The following is a 19269-nucleotide window of genomic DNA, read 5'->3' as shown; positions in this document are numbered from 1 at the left end:
AACTTACAAACTGAGCTTGTTAACTATCTTTTGATTTCATTCCTAACCCACCTACCAGGAAATGGAAAAAAGTGCTATATAGTCATAAATATAACTGTGCCACATGATTAAAAACAAAATACTTGTGGGACAGCAGATTAAAGCCAAGCAACTTTGCTGCTCATATCTTTGATTCAGACTAGGTTCCCAGGGAAAACCTATTATGTCCCTGTTCCCCAAAGCTGCAAAGCAACTTCCTCCCATCCCTTATCCCATCTTCCAATTAGGGAATATTTTCCATGGAAAATAAGAAAGTTGTCTTTGAAATGTAGCTGTTAAAGCATGAAAAATTTTACCACTCCATGGATGAATGAGAAGCTTCAGAAACTAACAACCTAGATCAGAGGTTCTCAAGTTTTCCACACCTTAGAAAAAGCACGTAATAGACATTACTCCTTCCAAACACAAGCAACCCCTGCCAACTTGCTTATACAGAATGAGATACTCGCCGTTACATCCCTTAATCTATTTTATTTCTTTTATTTCCTGCTGCTTTTCTCTTGAAAATCTATGCAACACTTTTCAGTCCCTCTTTTTGCCCAAGACATTGCTACTAACTGCTCCAGATCCCCAAGGGTGGCTCATTCCCTTTTATCTGATGACCATAGCCCTCAATGGTGGCAGCTCAGCTGAATCCAGCAGCTTTTAAAAAGGTTGCGGGGGAGTGCCTGATGCCTGTAGAAGATGCTGGAAAAGAGGCAAAGCCCCAGGACTAAGTCACTTTTTGAGGTCATGCTTTGAGAACCACTGCACTTAGGTTGTAGCTGCTGATACTGCCGAGAGAGTGGCAAAAGAGTGGTTAATTTCACAGAACACGGAGGCTGGTTCATGCCATCAACCACTCACTGCTGGTGTAACAACCAAATCCCAGGAAAGGTAAGAACACATGCAGTACATAAATTGTGCCATTCTTTAGATTAGCTAAGGTAGAGCAATAAAAATTAGAAAGAAAAACGAGGTGCGGCATCAAAAGCATATGGAACATGGATGCATTTCTGCTTTTCTGAAACCCAAGATTTCCCCCTTGGTTTGCATTTTGCTTTGCAGCTAGTGCTGACAGCAGCCATATATTGCTCTAAAGCGTTAAACAGAAATACAGTATCTATAACAGTTAGTGTCTCTCTAAGCTTATCCAACTGGGTTGGGTAAGCCCAAAGAGGCCTATTGTAGAGAAAGTTTATATATAAAAAAATACACAAAGATACAGGCCAAAATAGATTCCAGCAGGTCAAATTCTGCTGTCAGCAACAAGAGCAAAAGACATCACTAAAATAAACTTAAAATAAAAAGGAAAAAACTTAGCATTTCCCACACACAAGAGACTGGCAGTATAAACGAAGTTTTGTTGACCTGTGATGAAAGCAGCCTCAAAATTGAGAGCAGCATTTCATCACAATATATTTGTCTGAGATTAACTAGCAATCTAAGTATTAGAGCCAAAAGAAAAGTATTTGTATTTAAATCACACATTTAGTATTACAGCCTTTATCTAAAAAGACATGGGAAAGAATAATGATGGATACCCATCTACATATGAAGGTTGCTTGTTTAACTTGATTCCAAGAAGACCAAAGGAGAGGAATAGATCGTGGTATGGGGATGGGGTTTGGAGGGGGAGAAGGAAGGAGAGTAAGAGGTTATTGAGGAAGCCAGTAAAGGGGTGGGGGTGGGGGGAATAAAAAAAAAGGATTCAAAAGGGTCAAACACCACAAGATAAGGAACAGTGAAGAAATCAGAGTACAATACACAGCAAAATTCCAACAACATGAGATTTTAAATACAGTAAAAGTGATGAAGTCTAACATGCAGTAGCTTTATTTTTTGAAGGACAGGACTTTATTGAAGACTAGAGAAACTAATTGCATTTAGCAGGAATCCAAGTGGACTACAGAACAGAGCAATGACGCTGGTTTGCAGCCAAGGGGAAGAAGAGAACAAACGCAGCAAGAACCTGTAAATTACTTCACAGTTGTTGGTTTAGCCAAGAATAGAAAGCATGAGAAGCAGAGACTGCAACAAAGCCACTGTTTCTTTTAAGATGTAACGAGGCTGGCTGTGCTTATACTTGGGACTCTGAAAAGAATTTTGATGAAAGCACTGCTTGCAGGAGAGCTAACAGAAGTAGGTAGGGACTGCAAGTAAGCAAAGACGACTTGGATACTTGGAAGACACACAGCCAGCTCCTCAAGGGCATCACTGTAGCTCTGACACTAACCGAAAATCTGGTTCCCAGTGTTCTTGTGAGAAGCTAAAGGTAGATGAATGCTACAGGGATTAGTAACAGGGATAATTTTTCCCTCCTCCTACCAGCAAACTAGTAAAATGACATGCAGTAAGGGATCTGTTCAAAATGCAAGTATGGTAAAGTTAATGGAAGAGGGCAAAATTCAGAATGGTACGAGTGGAAGATGGCAGTGAATTGGCCTTTTAAATTTTATAAATATATAGTCATTTAGGTATCATATTAAAAGGACAAGCGTATAGACTGAGTAGCACTCTGTGCAACAGAATACAGATCAGAAAGAGAAGGCAAGAGAAAAATGTGTTCTGGGATGCACGACCAGGAATACCAAATACAAACTATGAGGAATTTTTCCTAGCACACCCCCAGGGACTAACAAGGCCATTTTTGGAGATGACAGTTAGTTACCACGCTACATAAAAGAATGTAACAGAACAAAAATGAAAGCAAGAGCAACACGATTCAAGAACACTGTTTAAGAAGTCAGATCAATTAAGGGAGAAAGTATTCTGCGGTACATCTGCACACTGGATGGAGACAGACAGGTTTTCAAACCTGTGCACATCTGTCACTTCTGCTTTAAGCTACTACCTAGTAAGTGGACCCAAAGCCCTCTTTTTTTTTTTTAGTATAGCTTTAAGCAGAGAGGCCATTAATTGAGACCAGGATTAAACCAGACCAGGCATGATGTTTTAGTACCTTTTGCTCAGAGGCTGCAAGGCTGGGATTAAATATTACAAAGACATAGAAGATACAATAATTACTGAAATATTTCAGAACTTCAGTCACAAATTCTATTCAGATGCCCGTATCTTTGTCTCCACTGCCTCCTCTATTTAAAATCAAACGCTCTAGAGCATTTAAATCGATGAATTTATGTTCTGCTTAAATAAAAGGTAGCTGTTGAAAGAAGATTAAGATAGCTAAAGCAAGAAAACAAAAAAACAAATATATTGAAACTTCGTTTACACTCCAATAAAAGACAAAGCCCGTCCCTCCTCTGACTGTGGAACTGGCCTGTACCTCTGTGATAAATTATCACCTAGAGAGAAGAAATCTAAAGAGATATCGTTAATCACAGTCAAACAATTCACAGAGAGAAAAGAAAAAAAAAAAAAAAAAAAAGAACTTACTTAACATTACCATACTTTACTATGAAACACTTAAATATGTCACTAAGGATGTATGTCTAAATTAAAAATAAAACTAAGACTTAACAGCTTAATAAATATGAAGTGAAGAATATATTTCTTAATAATGAGTCAGAAGAGAAATGAAAGTTCAGATGGCAAACTATTCTCTAGCATGTAGAACATGCTACAAGGTGGTCAGTGCAACTAAGCTTTACGTATTTAAAATATTGCCTCTTAATTGTCAAACAGATGACAGATGCAATGGAAAGTGGATGACATGAAACTTGCTTCATATTTTGACCAAAGGTTACCAACTTGATTAAGTAGTCTAGTGAAACTTCCAGTTCTTTTTTTTTTTCTTAAAAAAGCAGTCTAGCATACAGGGATTATACATCCCAATCAAAATATATATATTTTTCAGAATTATTTTCTGTAGTTTAAGAAGTGTTTTTCTTTAAGTGAAGCCATTTAACCAAAACAAAAAGCACATAATGGATGGATTCTGTTCTAATCTCATGTTCAGAAGTACTCTGAACTGGAGTATCCCCACCATGCAATTACAGACATCAACATACCTTTCATGTGGAACAGGAGGAAAGTCTGGTTTTTGGTTGTTTCCCCCCCCCCCCCCCCCCCCCCCCCCCCCCCCAATAGTACCTTAAGCCACAGGAGCGGCTCGAGAATCAAATTTCATTCAACTAAAAAACTAGCAAAAAAACCCATAAATGAACATGAAACATCTGACTTTAAATGCACAGATACCAACTAAAGCTGTAGATGAAGAGTCTAGACTTGAAGTGATATTTGCCCAGTGAATTATTCTTTTTCCTGAGGCAACATAGAAAAAAAAAAGTCTACCTTTTCTGATGGTGTGAAATAGTTTGCCATCTGACTATAGGAGAGTATGAAGAAATTTCAAGGACAAACTAGATCAGCCTTTACCTCGGGGCCTCTGTTTCTCTGCGTCATAGATCATTACAACTTCAGTGACCTGGAAGAGAGAAGGGAAATTCTACTAACTGTGCTACCAGGGGAGTGTTATAAACAGTTACTACAGGCTGGTTTCCCGCACTCTATCCACAAAGCACAATTAAATGCTCGATGTAGCTATCAATACCAGGCTGTCCTAGCACAGTGCAAACAAATTGGTAATATTGCTCTATGGCAGTTTAAGAAAAGCCTGAGTTCATCTGTTCTGAAAAGCTGCTACATCGTGGCTTTTTAAGGTCTCCTCACCCTTAAGATTTTAATCTAGCATTAAGGTAGCTACACTGTTTATATCCACACTATAGCCTATAAAAAAACCCAAAGGTTTCTGTTTTTCAACATACTATTCATCAGTGTGGCTTCTTAAAAGATCACTTTTTCCATTTTTAAACATTTTCACTCTCAACATGAAAAGCAGCTTTAACTCCAAACACATTTAAGAATTTGCACGACTTCTCTGAATTACTTGAATATCAGTGTGGCACAGAGTACCAATTATAAATTGATGCTTTAAATAGCATTACAAAAAACCCCTAAGTTATGGATGATCACTATCAGTGTGATTTTAACTTAAAAAGGCAAAAAAAACCAGAAAATGCAAGCTGTTCAAAGGCTTCGAGATTTTTTTCAGAATAAGCACCACTGAGCACTACAATTTAAACAAAACCAGCGGTGTAACATTTACGTCAAAGGCAATATTAAAACAGCTGAAAGGAACTGCCGTTAAATTTCTCAGATGCAGAAAAGCGGTCACAAAACGTGTATGATCTCATGGAATCACATCTTCGCCTTCAAGTCAATCTTAGGATATTTTTTACTAGAAACCCCTGAATTTGCTTAAAATCTGATGCAAATTCACCTTTTACTTACAGCTAGAATACATACTTTTCAAGTTATTACACCATATACACTCACTTGAATATATCCTACTGGATGCTAACACTTAAGATTTATCCCCATTCGGGGATTATGCCATGTGACAGTGCCAGATTTTTTCCCCACTGGTCCATTTGGATCCCCCTTCTTCACACTGGTCTTATTTACCAAGCAACTACCATGTCTAAGAATTAGTGCCTGCTTTTGTCTCTTCACTCTGTGGCCACAAAACATACACATATAAGAGCTTCTACTTCTCCAAAGATAACTCATTAAGAATGCTACATAGACGCCCAATTTCTATACTATTGTTAAAGTTCTACTACTTACTTTTAAAGGCACTTACACTTAATGGCTGTTGCCTTCTATATTTGGTGGAACATAACCCTGTATCTCCCAAGCCATCCAGAGGTCAGAATTGGAAAGCCAAAAGTCTGTGAGGAAGAGCCTTTAGAAATTATGCTCCACAGCTGTGGAACATGCTCCCCCATTTTTATTTACAAGTCTACTGCAGCCTTTCAAACTAAAGAAACAGTTGTTAGCCATTGCCTTTTATATTTTTTTTAAAAAATTATCTTAATCAAATTTTAAATACAGTACTGTTGATAAACTTAGCCACTTGAGAAAGAATCAACAAATCCTTTGCTGCCACTAAGAAGAGATCTTAGAGAAAGGTGATTAAAAGCATCAAAAGAACACACTAAATGCCACTCAAAGATGGCAAGTTCATGACCACTGGCACAGTCTTGAATTTAACTCAGGCAATCTTTAAGTTTCTCAGACTTATTCACAGCTGAATTTAGTAACTTAGTTCAATAGTTTACCATCTTAAAGGAGCAACGACAGTTGGGATAAATGGGAATTAAAACTAAATAGAAAAACAAACCCCCAAATCAGAAGATATAGCCATTTCAGTCTGAGGTTACAAACTGAATTAAAAACAGGTGCATAACATGAGTACCAGTTTGTCTCTAGAATGGAGGTTCTAGGGACAACAGAACTCAGCTGATGATTTAAAAGCCACTACTGCTACCAAAATAATGGCAGGAGACTCCAAAATTTAACCTATCTGTACATGTAGTCAAAGACAAGGATCTTAGACATAAGCTCACTGAAGTACTTGCTGTTCCCCCCCTCAAAAAAAATTCAACAAAAATTTTTTAATTGCCGAGCTGTAAGTTATCAATTTAAAAGAGAAAAAAATTACTCTTAAGCCAGCTCAACTCAGGAGTTTTTGCAAGAAGGGAACAGAATAATGCATCAGGTACACTTAAACAAGAGGAGACAGAAGCAGCAAAGTAAGTTACATATCAGAGCAATAGATTTTGACAAACAGCAAGATACGTTTCAAGATGATGAACGTTTACTACAGTTTATCACAAAATGCTTCAATATGTCCCTACAGCAGTTTGTCTAAATTAATCCAAAATTTGACAGCTTGACAAAAATCTGAGAAAAGGCAGTGGGGAGGGAAAGCATCTTGCAACCAACTGATAACTGCCATCATGCTGAATGACTCACCACTCCGAATTTCTTGAAGTATTCCCTGAGCTCTGTCTCGCCACAGTTATGAGGAATCCCACCAACAAAAATTTTATTTGATTTATTGTTATCACTCCTGGATCCTTTCTGCTAAATCAAGGAGGAAAAAATTCAGTCAGAAGGACAATAAAGTTGGCTACTTCTAGTGTTTTACACTTAAACATGAACAATGGTCTCTTGCAGGTTGAGGGGGAGCCATCTCCAGGCTTGAAGTCTCACAGTCATTAAAGTGACACAACTGCATGTTCAGAGCTCAGAAGTTTAGTGTTTGCAGTTATAACCCAGTCTCTGTTCTTCAGAAGATCAGATAACTAGGGACTGTGTCCTGAGGCCATTTACTCATTTTATAAGGAAATCATATTAACCTGCAGGGTGTGAAGTAGGCTGGAAAACAGCATCAGTCCTGTGAGTGCACTTCCAGACACTTGTTTCAAGATTTGAAGAACTCAACTAAAAGCACTGCTAAGAGTTTAAGAAAATACCACACCCACAAACTGAGTTTGATGCAAACACAAAATGTTCGTTAACACTGTATTGTACTTGGAGTCTTACCACGGAAATCCAAGTAGAAGACACTGTTCAGAAATAAAATTTACACTCAAGGCCTGCATACCGACTCCCAATTTTAAAACATGGATTTAATCCAAGTGAATTCAATTGAACTGCTGGAAGGTAAGCCAAAACTTGGAAAACAGGCAGGATACACCGAGTATCTTTCCTTACCCATCCTTCTTTCGGTCGTGTCCTTTCTGGTTGCATCCCCCTAGGTGTACATGGCTTTGGATCAATCTGGAAGAAGTTCCAGTTTGGTCAGATCTCAGCGTGCAGAATATTGTTCTAAAAGTTATGTTTATGGCAGCTGAACACAGCACTGCTGAAATCCAGCGCCTCAGATCAAAGCTATCATAAATACATCGCTTCTACAACGTGACACAAATCATTAAGTTAAAGCTGTCTTACAATAAATAATTAAAACCAACAATCAGGTAACTTTTACACTACCCAGTCTGCAGATAAGCAGCCAGAATTTAAAACAGATCTTTGAAGCAGTCTGGAGCAGAAAGTTCCGAAGCAGACAAAAAAACAACACACGAAAGCAACTTACATTTCGGCCATCTAACGTATGAGGTCTACTGGCCAGTACTGTTCCCACACAGTTGGGATCTTTAAATTTGACAAATCCAAATCCTCGAGACTGGTTTGTTGTTTTGTCTTTCATTATTACACAGTCTACAACTTCTCCATACTGGGAGAAGTAGCTACGAAGAGTTTCTGTTAAAAAAAAAATAATAAAAGAACCAGATATTAACTTTACCAGTCTATGTTCACAATTATGAGACAAAAAATAAGCAAACAGCTAAACAAGTTCAAACTCATCTTCTGAAAAGGGTTAAATTTTACTTCCTCTACACAAATGGTATAGAATGGTTTATTTCCACTCATACAAAAGGAAAGTAGTATCATAGTAAAGCAATGACAGAAAATTGTCATCTTCCGAGTTGACAAAAACTTCAGTACCAAACACCGATAGAAAATATAAAACCAGAAGTGATTAATGTATATTCAAACTCTCTACAGAAAACTGTATTCATTAACAGAAGAGAGCGGTAGAACCTCATCCAAATCTTCCTGCCACAGTATTGTCTGTTAAAAGGCTATGTATCTGTACATTGTTTTGGTGTTCACAAAGGCCTGGCTCAACGACTGTAGAATACATAGCTTACCTTGTGTTGTACTCCAGTCCAAGCCACCCACAAACAGTTTTCTGCAAATGAAGCATACAGCAGTTTTAGGGTGCTACAGGACAGATGCTTTATCTTATTTAACACAGAAGTCAGCAACTCTGAAGAGGTCTGGCAGTACTGAGGCCTCCAAAATACACTACAAAGCCCATTCTTCACTGGAATTCACTATTCTTTGTGACAACTACCTTCTGTTTCATGAAGATTCGCATAAAACTGAAGGACCCCTTTTGTATACCACAAGCATAAACAGAGATTGTGAGCTTATTACAGGAACACATTTTATTCTTTTATGCAAAGAGAAGACAAAAATATCAAAAAAAACCCCTACGTTCCTCCAAACGCCTTATTTCCAGGTATTTGAGAATGCAGTGCTGCTTTGAAAAATCACTGCAATAGCCAGAAGGAAAAAAAACAACGTAGAACATCACACTAAGTACATTTACCTCCTCTTTTGGGGCAGAAAGGAGTTCCAGCATGAACCACTTCATAGTTCAGAAAAATATGTGTAAAGCATCACTGAAATTCAAAAAGTGATCCAAGAACACCATTATAAAGTCATTCTACCTGGTTAACACCCATCCCCCAATTAAAATGGGATGTTTGGATTCCTGTCAAGGACTGGATCATTGGTGCTAAGTTACTTACAGAACTTCTCTTAGTAATAGAAGAAAACAGCTGCAGGGTCCGTGCAGTTCCAATTTAAGGATGAAACTAAAATTCAAAACTTCTGAGATAAAGCAAACTGACAGAACACCAGACAACCTAGTTTAAATACCCAAGTCCGTCCCATTAACTGCTTTAATCCCAGGTTAAGGATCAAGAGGTGTGCAAAGTCTTGCATTAGGCCTCCAAAACCAAGTTCAAAGAACAGCTGGGCTCTCCTACATACATTTGCTACTTCAAACTGAATGCTACCAGGAAGATAACTGACAACCGAAATAGGTTAAAAGAATTATTCTACAAAAATACACTAGCAGCACAGCTGCTGCAGCCCTTTATAACAGGTATTGTAGGAAAAATAACACCAGGCTCTGAAGTTTATACACTTGATGTTACCATCTCCTACATTTAGAGGCATTGCCATATGAAAAATAATGCCAGCAGTTGAAGTTACTTAATACCAACTTACAAATAGTAAGCAATGTAAATGCATCTGCCCTGGGATGATGTGGCCAACTTTCAGTGCCAGACGGTCAAAGCCCAATGGGAATCGCAGCTAAAAGAAAGAGACTCCACAGGAAGGAATGCTGAACTAGATGTAATGGTTGGATTTGGGCATCACCTGAAATTTCTATACTTGTTCTCTAGCTGCATAATTGGGTAAAACAGCATATGAGTTTTTTCCATCCTCAGATAAAAAAAAGCTTAAGTCAGCCCTCACGCTTCCTTGCCCCTGTGTTCTTGAAGTACTGTCCTGGTAAAGAAAAGTCCTTAAACTGCTGATTAAAACAAACAAAAACCCTTCATCCATTCCTTTTACATGCTACTCCCTCTGTCACCTAGAAAGACCAGTCAGAATCACTTTTGTCTACCATTATCTTCTAGTTAAATGAAAGCAAAAGTAGAACTACCAAGTTCAAGTCTAAGATAGAAGGCAAACTTGTGAGGCAAGTACTAAATAACAGAGTAGCACTAATTTAGCAATTAGTTGTGAAACCATTTCACAATCTAGTTTAGAGATATCTCCAAACAGATGAGAAAGTCATGGCTAAAACCCAAACTAAATTCCATGCTTAAAACTTAAGACAAATCCAAATCAACTCATCTTCTGAAAAGAGCATCCAAATGGGTACCATTTCATGTCAGAGCATGCCGAAGTACTTGGGTAAGTGCACAAAGAGGAGCAGCGAGATGCCAGACTGCCTGCTTTGCAACTCTTTATCAACTTTAGGGTGTGACAAAACTTCCAAGCAAAGTAATTTATTCCATAATTAAAGGTTAGTTCAAAGCCACCTCAACACTTGGCCCTTTTCAGTAAGAAGCACCAACTCAAAAGCTCTTCTGTTAATACTTTTATGGGTCTGCACAGACAAGTGCTGGGATAGTTTATCTCTGGAGGACGCCCTCTGTTTCTCTTATCAATCCTCAAAGTGAGGAACCATATTCTGCTTTGTCTTCTACTTGCCCTCAGATACATCTGAGCATAGCTGCAGCGGAGCTGAGGTTGGCAATTGGTGTACCTTCACTTACATGGGGAAAGTTGAAGTTCTCCTAACAAAAAAAAAAAAAAAACAACACAAAAAAAAAAAAACCCAAACCTTCCTCTCACCTGCTTTTTTCAGGAGCGGCTAACTGCAGTAAGAAATCAGCCACCCCCCCAGTCAGAGAGCTGCTAGTGCACAGGGAGCATCAGTAGTGAAAGCCTTGCAACTAGAAGGTCTTCTGTAGCAGGGCAGCTTGCAGATGAAACCAGCAGTCCCTTTTCACTTTGATTTGCTTCTCTGTGATAGGGCATCATGTCATGACCCTTATACAACAGCCAACAGTGTTAAGGATTGCCTTAAGAGTGCCTTAAGAGTGCAGGTATACTACACATGAAAATAAGGGGTGACTAAATTCAGTATTACATGGTACCTACAAGTCTTGTTCCATCGAGGCAAATTTTATTTCTAAGTCACTAGTTGAGAGCTGACATAAGTCTTCTCTTTCAAAAAAAAAAAAAAGACCAACTGTTAAGCACAGATCAAAGCATCTTCTTAAGCAGGCCAGAAAATAACTGCACTGGTAATATGCAAAGAAAGTACAGTCTTCACAGTGTTGCAGAAGACAGTGGCTGCATCTGCTCCTCCATTATCATAATGCATCTGACAATAGCACAAGCAGGACATTTAATCCATTATCAACCCTCTCTGAAAGCAGGTCTGTTTTCTACTTGCATGTTTCAGGATGACAAAGTCTTTCTCAAGGATAGGAAACGGCCCCCACCTCCCTCTACTGGCAAAGAGCTTGCTCATGGCATCGGTTCAAAGAGCTTATTCAACACCAGCCAGTTTTCAGCAACAGGTCATTTTCTGGTAAGAGCCAAACTTCACCCAACAGTCGTCACCACATGCAGGCTTCCTGGTAGCTTCCATGACTGTCCCTTTACTACGTTTCTCCTCCACATACAGGGCACACGCACAAATCTGTGTGCTCTTTCTTGTGCCATTATTTTCAGGGAAAGAAGTTCTATAAGGAAATAACTTTATTTCGTAATAGCAAAGAAAAAAAGAACTGATCTAATGCTATATTCAGATTAAAGTTTCGATGTAGCCCATGACTCTGTGTTAGCTACATTTTCTCAACCAACCACATTTTGGGACCGTTGGTTTTGTTGGTTTTTTTTCTTTTTAAACTAAATTTGATAGCTTGGTGTATAAGATCAATGTAAAAATACTAGCTGCATTCTGACAGAACATCAAACCGTCTGCAGGGACAGAGGACTCCCCGCTGTTAATGGTCACTGAAACCTTCCAATTCCATTATTAATTATTTGTAGTCACCCTACATACATTTAAACAAACAAAAAAGCTGGGTTGTCTAAGGTCAACTACAGCAGCTGTATGTAAATACATGGCTTCTATTTATATGCACACTATAGAATGCCAAAAGCCAGGACTACCGTGCCTTTGACTCCTTGATGGACTGGTCTGAACACACTGAGCAAATGCAAGACTTAACTAATCCCTACCTAACACAAAAATCCAGACGCAATATTGTACAAGACAGCTGTCACATGCAAGACAGTTGTATGAAATAATGCTAGGTGAGTGTTCCTTTCCCTGTGCTCAGCTTGCATCACCAGCCCGTTCATAAGGTCTTACGTACGCTGCCTCCTGGCCTCCTATAAAACTTTTTGTTCAAACAGTTTATGGGCTGGTAGTTTCTGAAATTATGCTATCAGTTTGAGCCTGCTAACATCACTGTCCTCATCCCTATTTGCACCACCCTCAAAAATGCACACCCCCATAAAGCTCCATATTTATAGACTGTAGTGTTAGAAGGCTGCTATAGTCCCTCCGCAACAGAACGTAAAGCAATTCCCCAGCACGAGCCTGATGAGAACACAAAATGCCAGCCTGTGTCTTTGGGCAGGTCCGTCTTTCCACCACGAACAGTACAACAGTGTGCACTGTACACCAGTAAGTGAAAGACACCGACAGACACGGCGCACCTCAAGCAGCAGTATTCCTCGCAGTGCTCAATTTGGGAGCAGGGAGCGGAATAATGACTCTTCAGAAGTTACAGTACGTATAATAAGTTTTAACCAAGTTTCATGAACCCACGTGTTCTGCTTCAACTATTTCCTGACAAAATTTTACTTGCTAATTTATTCTTTTCTGCCATAAAAGTATCTGTCACAGAAGCAGATAATCCCAGAATTAGTAAGAAAGCATGCACAGGTATTTTAAAATTGTCGAACCTCAACAAAAGCACAAACTCTTTGCCTATGTAAAATAATCCAGCAGTTTGATTAACGTCCATCATTTCTCTTAGAGCAGTCCCAATCAGCTACGTCCTGTAGGACAGAAGGATCTCAAGATCAGCACTTTTCTTTCATTCAAAATAGTCCCAAGTACTAATTACAACAAATAACACGCACAAGGCCCTACCTACTCACATCAACATCACTGCAAGGCCTAGAGCCGTCGTAAGTATTTTTTCCCTCAACTCAAAATCTCTGTCTAGAAAAGCGGTTAAGTTCATAACTTCCTATTAAGACTTGCATCTCACAACAGCTTTCAAAACAGAACTTCCTTCACACAACTACAGGCAGCTGACTAAAACTGCAGTTTATTCTACGCTTCCACCTTTCCGTTTGAGCACTTTTGGGGGAGAAGAAAAAAGAAAACTAACATCTCTGATTAAAATCCAATCCTTTCAAATCTGATCACAACTTAGAAGGATCAAAATCTAAGCAGTCTGAAACTGGGAACAAGCTCTGTGACAACCAGGCCTGTTCAGGATGAAAGTTGACAGTATTTCACCAAGTAACTTGGAGCCTGTGCTCACCTACAGTTCCAGAACAGCAGCACACAGAAAGCTGCTCATCAGGTCTCTCAAAAGGCACCAGGCAGCAATTAAGGCCCAGGACCAAACAGAAATACTTTCAGAGCAAAACTGACCCATTTAAACATACCTCATGCAATATGCGTTGTTCGTAGCAACATGTTATATTCAAAACAGTTATCCTGCCTCTCCTATTTTTAAGACTGTACGAATTAAGAACACGCACAGTAAATAAGCAGCTTACTACGCGCTGGAGACAGTGCGAGAATGAAGACTGGTACGCGTCCACCATAGCTTCAAAAAAGGTGACCAGTTATGATGTGCATGTTCTGTGCCAAAACTTGTAGTGAAAGCTAAGCAGCCAACCTTTTTTTTATTTTCAGTTCTAACGTGCCAAGTCTACAGTCCCGTAATTTAAATGTCGCTAGGCTTTAGAATAAGCGCCGAAGCAGCATCATACTAAATACATCTCAAAAGAACTAGACTTATGTCAGGCTACCAGTTTGAAGAAGCCACAAAATCTCTGGAAAGCCTTTCAAGTAAAACCAGCGTTTTTCTGACGGGGAGGCAGCTTGCACAGACGGACAGCTAGCAGGAGGCATCTGTCAGCGGAGGGGAAGTTTGGAAGGGCAGCTACACGCAGCGCAAGGACTCCTCTGCAGCACGGATGAGGGAAGCGAGGGGAGGCTCCCGGCTGCCGCCTTTGTCCCGCCATTCCCCCCGTGAAGAACCAAGGTCCCTGCCCCGCGGCCCGGCCGGCCCCTCCGGGCACAGGCGACGAAGCCCTGATGAGTCACCGGAATAAAGTCACCGGTGGGTTTTACACCCCCCTCCCCTCGTTAGCAACGGAAAAAGGGGGGAAAACAAACCGGGGCGTGTGTCGTGCCCCCCGTGTCGTGTGTCCCCCCCCGGCCGTGGCGGGGCCGGGGCTCCCGGGAGGGCGCGGGAAGCGCCGCGGGTGACCTTGGGCCGCGCGCACCTGCCGCCGCAGCCCGGCGCGGGCCGGTCACGTGGGGGGGGGGGGACGCGCGCTACCCTCCCGGTCCGCAGGGGCCCAGCATGGCGGACGGGCCCGGCGGCGGACGAGGGGTACAGGGGGACGGGTCCCCCCCCTACACACACACACCCCGCCGGCGGACGGAAGCCCCGGCTCGGCCCTCGCCTCAGGGTACAGAAACGGGGGGTCGTACCCCCGCCCCGGTGCTTCCTCAGGCAGCGGCGGCAGCCGCTCCCCCCCCCCCCCGTCCCTCCTCACCCGATCTCGTCGGCGCCTCCCACGCTGTTCATGGCGGCGGCTCCTCGGCGGTATCCGGGGCCGCGCCCGGCTCTTCCCTCCGGCGGCGGCACCAACGACAGGTCGCAGGCTGCGGGCGGGCGCTCCTCGCCGTTCCCCGTTTTCTTCCCCCCCCCCCCCCCCCCGGTAAACTCCCGAGCTGCGCAACGGCCGCCCCCGGCCCCGGCCCCCCCCCCCCCCCGCCGCGCGCTCGCGCTCCCTCAGCGCCGCCAACCGCCGCTGCGCGCGCACCTGCCCTCGCTACGGGGTCTCCGGGGCCGCGCCCAGGGAGGGGCGGGGCGGGGCGGGGCGGGGCGAGGCGAGGAGGGGCGGGGCGGAGCGGCGCGGCGCGCAGGGGCCGACGGGAAGGGCAGTCCGCCAGCAACACGTGCAGCCGCGGTGCTCGGCGCTGAGCGGAGGTTTGGGGGGGGGGGCCTGCGGGTCCGCCGGCCCCCCCCCCCCCCCCCCCCCTTTCCCCGAGCCGGTTCCCCCCCAGGACCATCCCTTCCACTCCACCCAGTGTAGCCCGGCTCTGCCGTGGGGGGGTCCGAGTTACCCCCGGCCAGGCACAGCACTGTGCATGGAGGAGCGGGGGCCCACGACCCTGTGCATGGCCCCCGGTGCACGGCACAGCGAGGGGAAAAGCCCTTCCTGTGTGTGTGTGTGTGTGTGTGTGTGTGTGTCCCAGTTGCAGTGATCCAGCTCCGGCAGGCAGCGGTGCTGGTCATTCCCACTCCAGCCACGCATGGCATGGTGCCACCAGGAGTGGGGCCCAGCTCCTGCACACCCACCCCCCCCACCACCCCCCCCCCACCCCCGCTCCAACATGGGGCACCGGGTCACTCCCGCCTGGCCGTGCCTGTGCAGGCAGCCATGCATGGCTGCTTGGGCCTGGCAGCCCCTGCCTGCCCCACGGTGCACCCCCCCGCCACCCCCAGCTCCTGATAAGGAATCCCTTTCACCCAGAAGGTCCCCAGCCCCCCGTGCACACTCAGCACTTTTCCAGCCCCGGCTATTTAAAACCGGCCAAGAGCCGAGCGGCCCCTTTCCCTCCCCCAGCACTGCAGAGCCCAGCCAGTGGACTTTCTTCCCCTCAGCAGCGACGGCACAGCCATGAGCACCCAGACGGCGGCAAGGCCCATCTTTGCAGAGGGCGAGGATTGCCGGGCGGCTTGGCAGGAGGCACCAGCCGGCTACGATGCACCCGACGCCCACCTGGAGATCCTGGGGAAGCCGGTGATGGAGCGCTGGGAGACCCCCTACATGCACTCGCTGGCGGCTGTGGCCGCGTCGAGGGGTAACGGTGGCTCCGCGGGCTCAGGGCCGTGCTGTGGGGGTGCAGCTCGGGCATGAGGAGTGGGCAGCTTTCCCATGAGCAAGCAACATTGGGGGGGGATGTTGCTGCCGGGGAACCCCACTGTATGCGCTCCGCTTGCCGCCGGTGCTCCCCATGCAGCGACAGTGGGCGTGGGGCCATGGTGGCACTTGTGCTCCTGCGTCAGGGCGACACATTCCCGAAAGGGGCTGGGGCTGCAAAGAGGAGGGGGGGGTGCAGCCGCCGACGGGGGCAGAGCACAACCCAGCTGGGACCTGCTGCTTTTTGGGTTGCATTTCCTGCATGCCGGCAGAGAGAGGGTATCGGCAGCACCACTGCAAGCGGTTGCTTGTTCCCACTGCAGCCGACCGGGGCGGGGGTTCAGTGGGGGCAAAGAGCTGCTGCAGGGTGCAGCTGGGGAGGCAGCGGGTGATGGGGGCACGGGGCTGCTCCCGGCTTCTCACCCCAGCACGGACAGCACCGTCCTTTACCAACGTGTGCCAAAAAAAGCCCCATTCAGGGAAAGAGTGGGGCAGCATTTGGGGCTGGGGGGGGACTCTGAGGTGGAGAAAACCAGGTCTTTGTGTTTGCTGCGCTTGCACCGGCTGCCCGGCGTCCCTGGGGAGGCATAGCCCCCGCCAGCTGCTCTCTCGTCCCCAGGCGGCCGCGTGCTGGAGGTGGGCTTCGGCATGGCCATCGCCGCCACCAAGGTGGAGGAGTTTGACATTGAGGAGCACTGGATCGTCGAGTGCAACGAGGGAGTTTTCCGGCGGCTGGAGGAGTGGGCCGGGACGCAGCCGCACAAGGTCTGGGACGGGTTGTGCCGGTGCGCGGTGCCGGTGGGCGCCCGCCGCCGAGGCTCACCCCTCTGCCCTCCCGCCTGCAGGTCGTGCCCCTGAAGGGTCTGTGGGAGGACGTGATGCCGACGCTGCCGGACGGGCACTTCAGGGGTAAGGCACCGCATAACCGAGCCCGGTGGGACTGGGGAGGGGGCGACGGGGTGGGGGTCCCCGTGGCAGAGCTCAGGGTACAGGGAAGCACTCAGCCTGGCTCCCTCCTGCAGTGGTGGGGACAGGCTGCGGCCAGTGTGCCTGGGGAGCGGCACCTTGTCCTGGGGAGCAGCACATCGCTGCCTTCCAGGGGTCGGAGACATGGGGTGCAACTTGAAATAGGAAAAAACCATGAACAGGCCATGGATCTTCCCCCTGGCACATGAGCCCCACTGGCACCTCGGTGGTCTCTCCCAGCTAACGGGCGGTCTCCGGTGTTTCTGGGCAGGGATCCTGTATGACACCTACCCGCTGTCGGAGGAGAGCTGGCACACGCATCAGTTCACCTTCATCAAGGTAACGTCGCGGGGTGCAGCACCCACACCTCCCACCGCCCTTTGTGAGGGGCCAGAGCCCCCAGCTCAGGTGGGTGTGGGGGAGATGGGGGGCACACGGGGCAGAGAGGAGAATTTCGGAGCTCAGGAGTCAAAGCCAGAGCTGGGTGTTGGTCTGCAACCCCTGCCATTCCCAGCACCCTCCCTGCCAGCTGGGACTTAGTGCCCTCTGGAAAACCCCAATATCCCCGTGATGTCCCCAGCACGGCGGTGTCATTGGCAGCACTTTCAGTCTGTGTGGTTGCAGCCAGCCAGAGGGGAGCAGCAGGAGGGCGTGAGAACGGGGCCAATGTCCAGCTCTATGGGGAGAAGCGAGAGCTTGGAGGGGGGTAAGGCGGGGGCCGGGTGCCGAGCGCTGGGTGCGAGGCGAGGCGAGGGCCAAGTGCTGGGTGCTGAGCCAGCTCCCCCTCGATTCTCGTTGCAGGACCATGCCTTCCGCTTGCTGCAGCCCGGCGGGGTCCTCACCTACTGCAACTTGACCTCCTGGGGGGAGCTGCTGAAGACCAAGTATACCGACATTGAGAAGATGTTTGAGGTGAGCGTTGTTCCCCGGGCTGGGGAGGCCCTGGCACCCCCAGCCCAACCTGGGGTCCCCAAAGCCACCCCGTCAGCCTGCACACCTCCTGCAACCCCAGACACTTGCCTGACACTGTGGCCACAGAGCAGCACAAGCCAGAGCACTCCATGGCTGTTTAACTCATCCGTGATGGCTGGTGCTCAGCAGGGAACACGGGAGGGAAGGTCAGAGGGGTTTTGCCCACAGCAGCCCAAGACAGGGCTCCTGGCTGCTCGTGCTGTCCTATCTCAGACGGGCCGGGTCTCAGGAGCATCTCCAGTTGCATCCAGGCAGCTCAAACCATCGCTGCTCCTTTCTCCCACAGGACACCCAGGTAGGGCAACTCGTGGAGGCCGGGTTCAAGAAGGAGAACATCAGCACAACGGTGATGGACCTGGTCCCCCCCAAGGACTGCAGGTACTACTCCTTCCACAAGATGATCACACCCACCATTGTTAAGCAGTGAGGGTGCCGGCAGCCTGGCACCGTTCTTCGGGACTGCTCCGAAGCCGCAGGAAGCAAACGCCGACGAGGAGGGGCTGATTATGTGCACTGCAAGGAGAAAAACTCTTATCTCCTTTGATGCTATTGAGAGAAGATTGAAGCTGATTAACCTGGAGACGGGAGATGGCTGGAGGCTTGCGATGGAAGTCCTGGGTCTCCAGGGGACCTCCTGGAAAAAAGGACTCGGGACTCTTGCCTCACCGCAAATGTCACCAAGCCTGATGCAGCCGCCTGCCCTGGAGGGGTCTTCTGGGCTCTGTGGAGGAAGGTCCCACCCTGCATCTGTCCCAGAGGCCAGTTTCCACTCAAGACTCACCCTCATCTCCAAATACCTCAATTAAGCTGCAGTTCAAGAGTGTGGCTCAGAACCTTTAGCCAAAGGGGTTCAAGGACGAGACTTTTCCTCTAAAAACTGGATCATTTTTAGAAGCCGTGGGGTGGCTTTCCACACACAGGCCAAATAATCTAAACCCGGCAGGAGAAATGGGGAAGACGGGGCAGTTAGAGGCATTTCGACTGCTCCTGGAGCAACTCCCCAGTGAAGGTTCCTGATACTTTTGGCTAAAGCCCACTGCAGCGAGTTCTGCTCCTGACAACCTCCCTGCAGTTCAATAGCGCATAAATGACGTTTCCTCTCTCTACCCAGATGGGGTAAAATCCATTAAAAAGGAATAAAATAAACAA

The 19269-nt window shown here is 46.2% G+C and overlaps 2 protein-coding genes across 13 annotated transcripts in view; one reads left to right on the top strand and one right to left on the bottom strand.

Annotated features, from left to right (window-relative positions):
* Positions 1-14974, bottom strand: part of DAZAP1 (DAZ associated protein 1) — a 27286-nt gene extending 12312 nt beyond the window's left edge. Inside the window, exons 1-6 of one of the 7 annotated variants that reach the window (XM_030032239.2) lie at positions 14809-14974; positions 8544-8584; positions 7925-8091; positions 7543-7608; positions 6799-6909; positions 4357-4405 (exon numbers count right to left, since the gene is read on the bottom strand). In XM_030032239.2, coding sequence (XP_029888099.1) covers positions 4357-4405; positions 6799-6909; positions 7543-7608; positions 7925-8091; positions 8544-8584; positions 14809-14840 — 466 coding nt within the window. In that variant the 5' untranslated portion in view covers positions 14841-14974. Of the gene's footprint in view, positions 1-4356; positions 4406-5623; positions 5712-6798; positions 6910-7542; positions 7609-7924; positions 8092-8543; positions 8585-14808 lie in introns of those variants that run through there. The other 6 variants (XM_030032237.2, XM_030032238.2, XM_041127531.1 and 3 more) reach the window with 6 other exon arrangements.
* GAMT (guanidinoacetate N-methyltransferase) lies at positions 14349-19269 on the top strand. 6 transcript variants are annotated; one of them, XM_041127533.1, is made up of 7 exons: positions 14349-14366; positions 15886-16123; positions 16802-16947; positions 17028-17091; positions 17420-17487; positions 17950-18060; positions 18407-19269. In XM_041127533.1, the coding sequence occupies exons 2-7, from the start codon at positions 15940-15942 to the stop codon at positions 18545-18547; spliced, it is 714 nt and encodes a 237-aa protein (XP_040983467.1). In that variant the 5' UTR covers positions 14349-14366; positions 15886-15939; the 3' UTR covers positions 18548-19269. The 6 variants fall into 6 exon arrangements, with proteins under 6 accessions (XP_040983467.1, XP_040983468.1, XP_029888121.1 ...); XM_041127534.1 differs by having other exon boundaries at positions 14350-14366; positions 15924-16123; XM_030032261.2 differs by lacking the exon at positions 14349-14366 and adding an exon at positions 14430-14721 and having other exon boundaries at positions 15924-16123.

Source organism: Aquila chrysaetos, chromosome 12 (genome assembly GCF_900496995.4).
Source record: "Aquila chrysaetos chrysaetos chromosome 12, bAquChr1.4, whole genome shotgun sequence".
Taxonomy (NCBI): Eukaryota; Metazoa; Chordata; class Aves; order Accipitriformes; family Accipitridae; genus Aquila; species Aquila chrysaetos.
The sequence above is the reverse complement of the archived record's forward strand: the minus strand, read 5'-3'. Positions and strand labels throughout refer to the sequence as shown.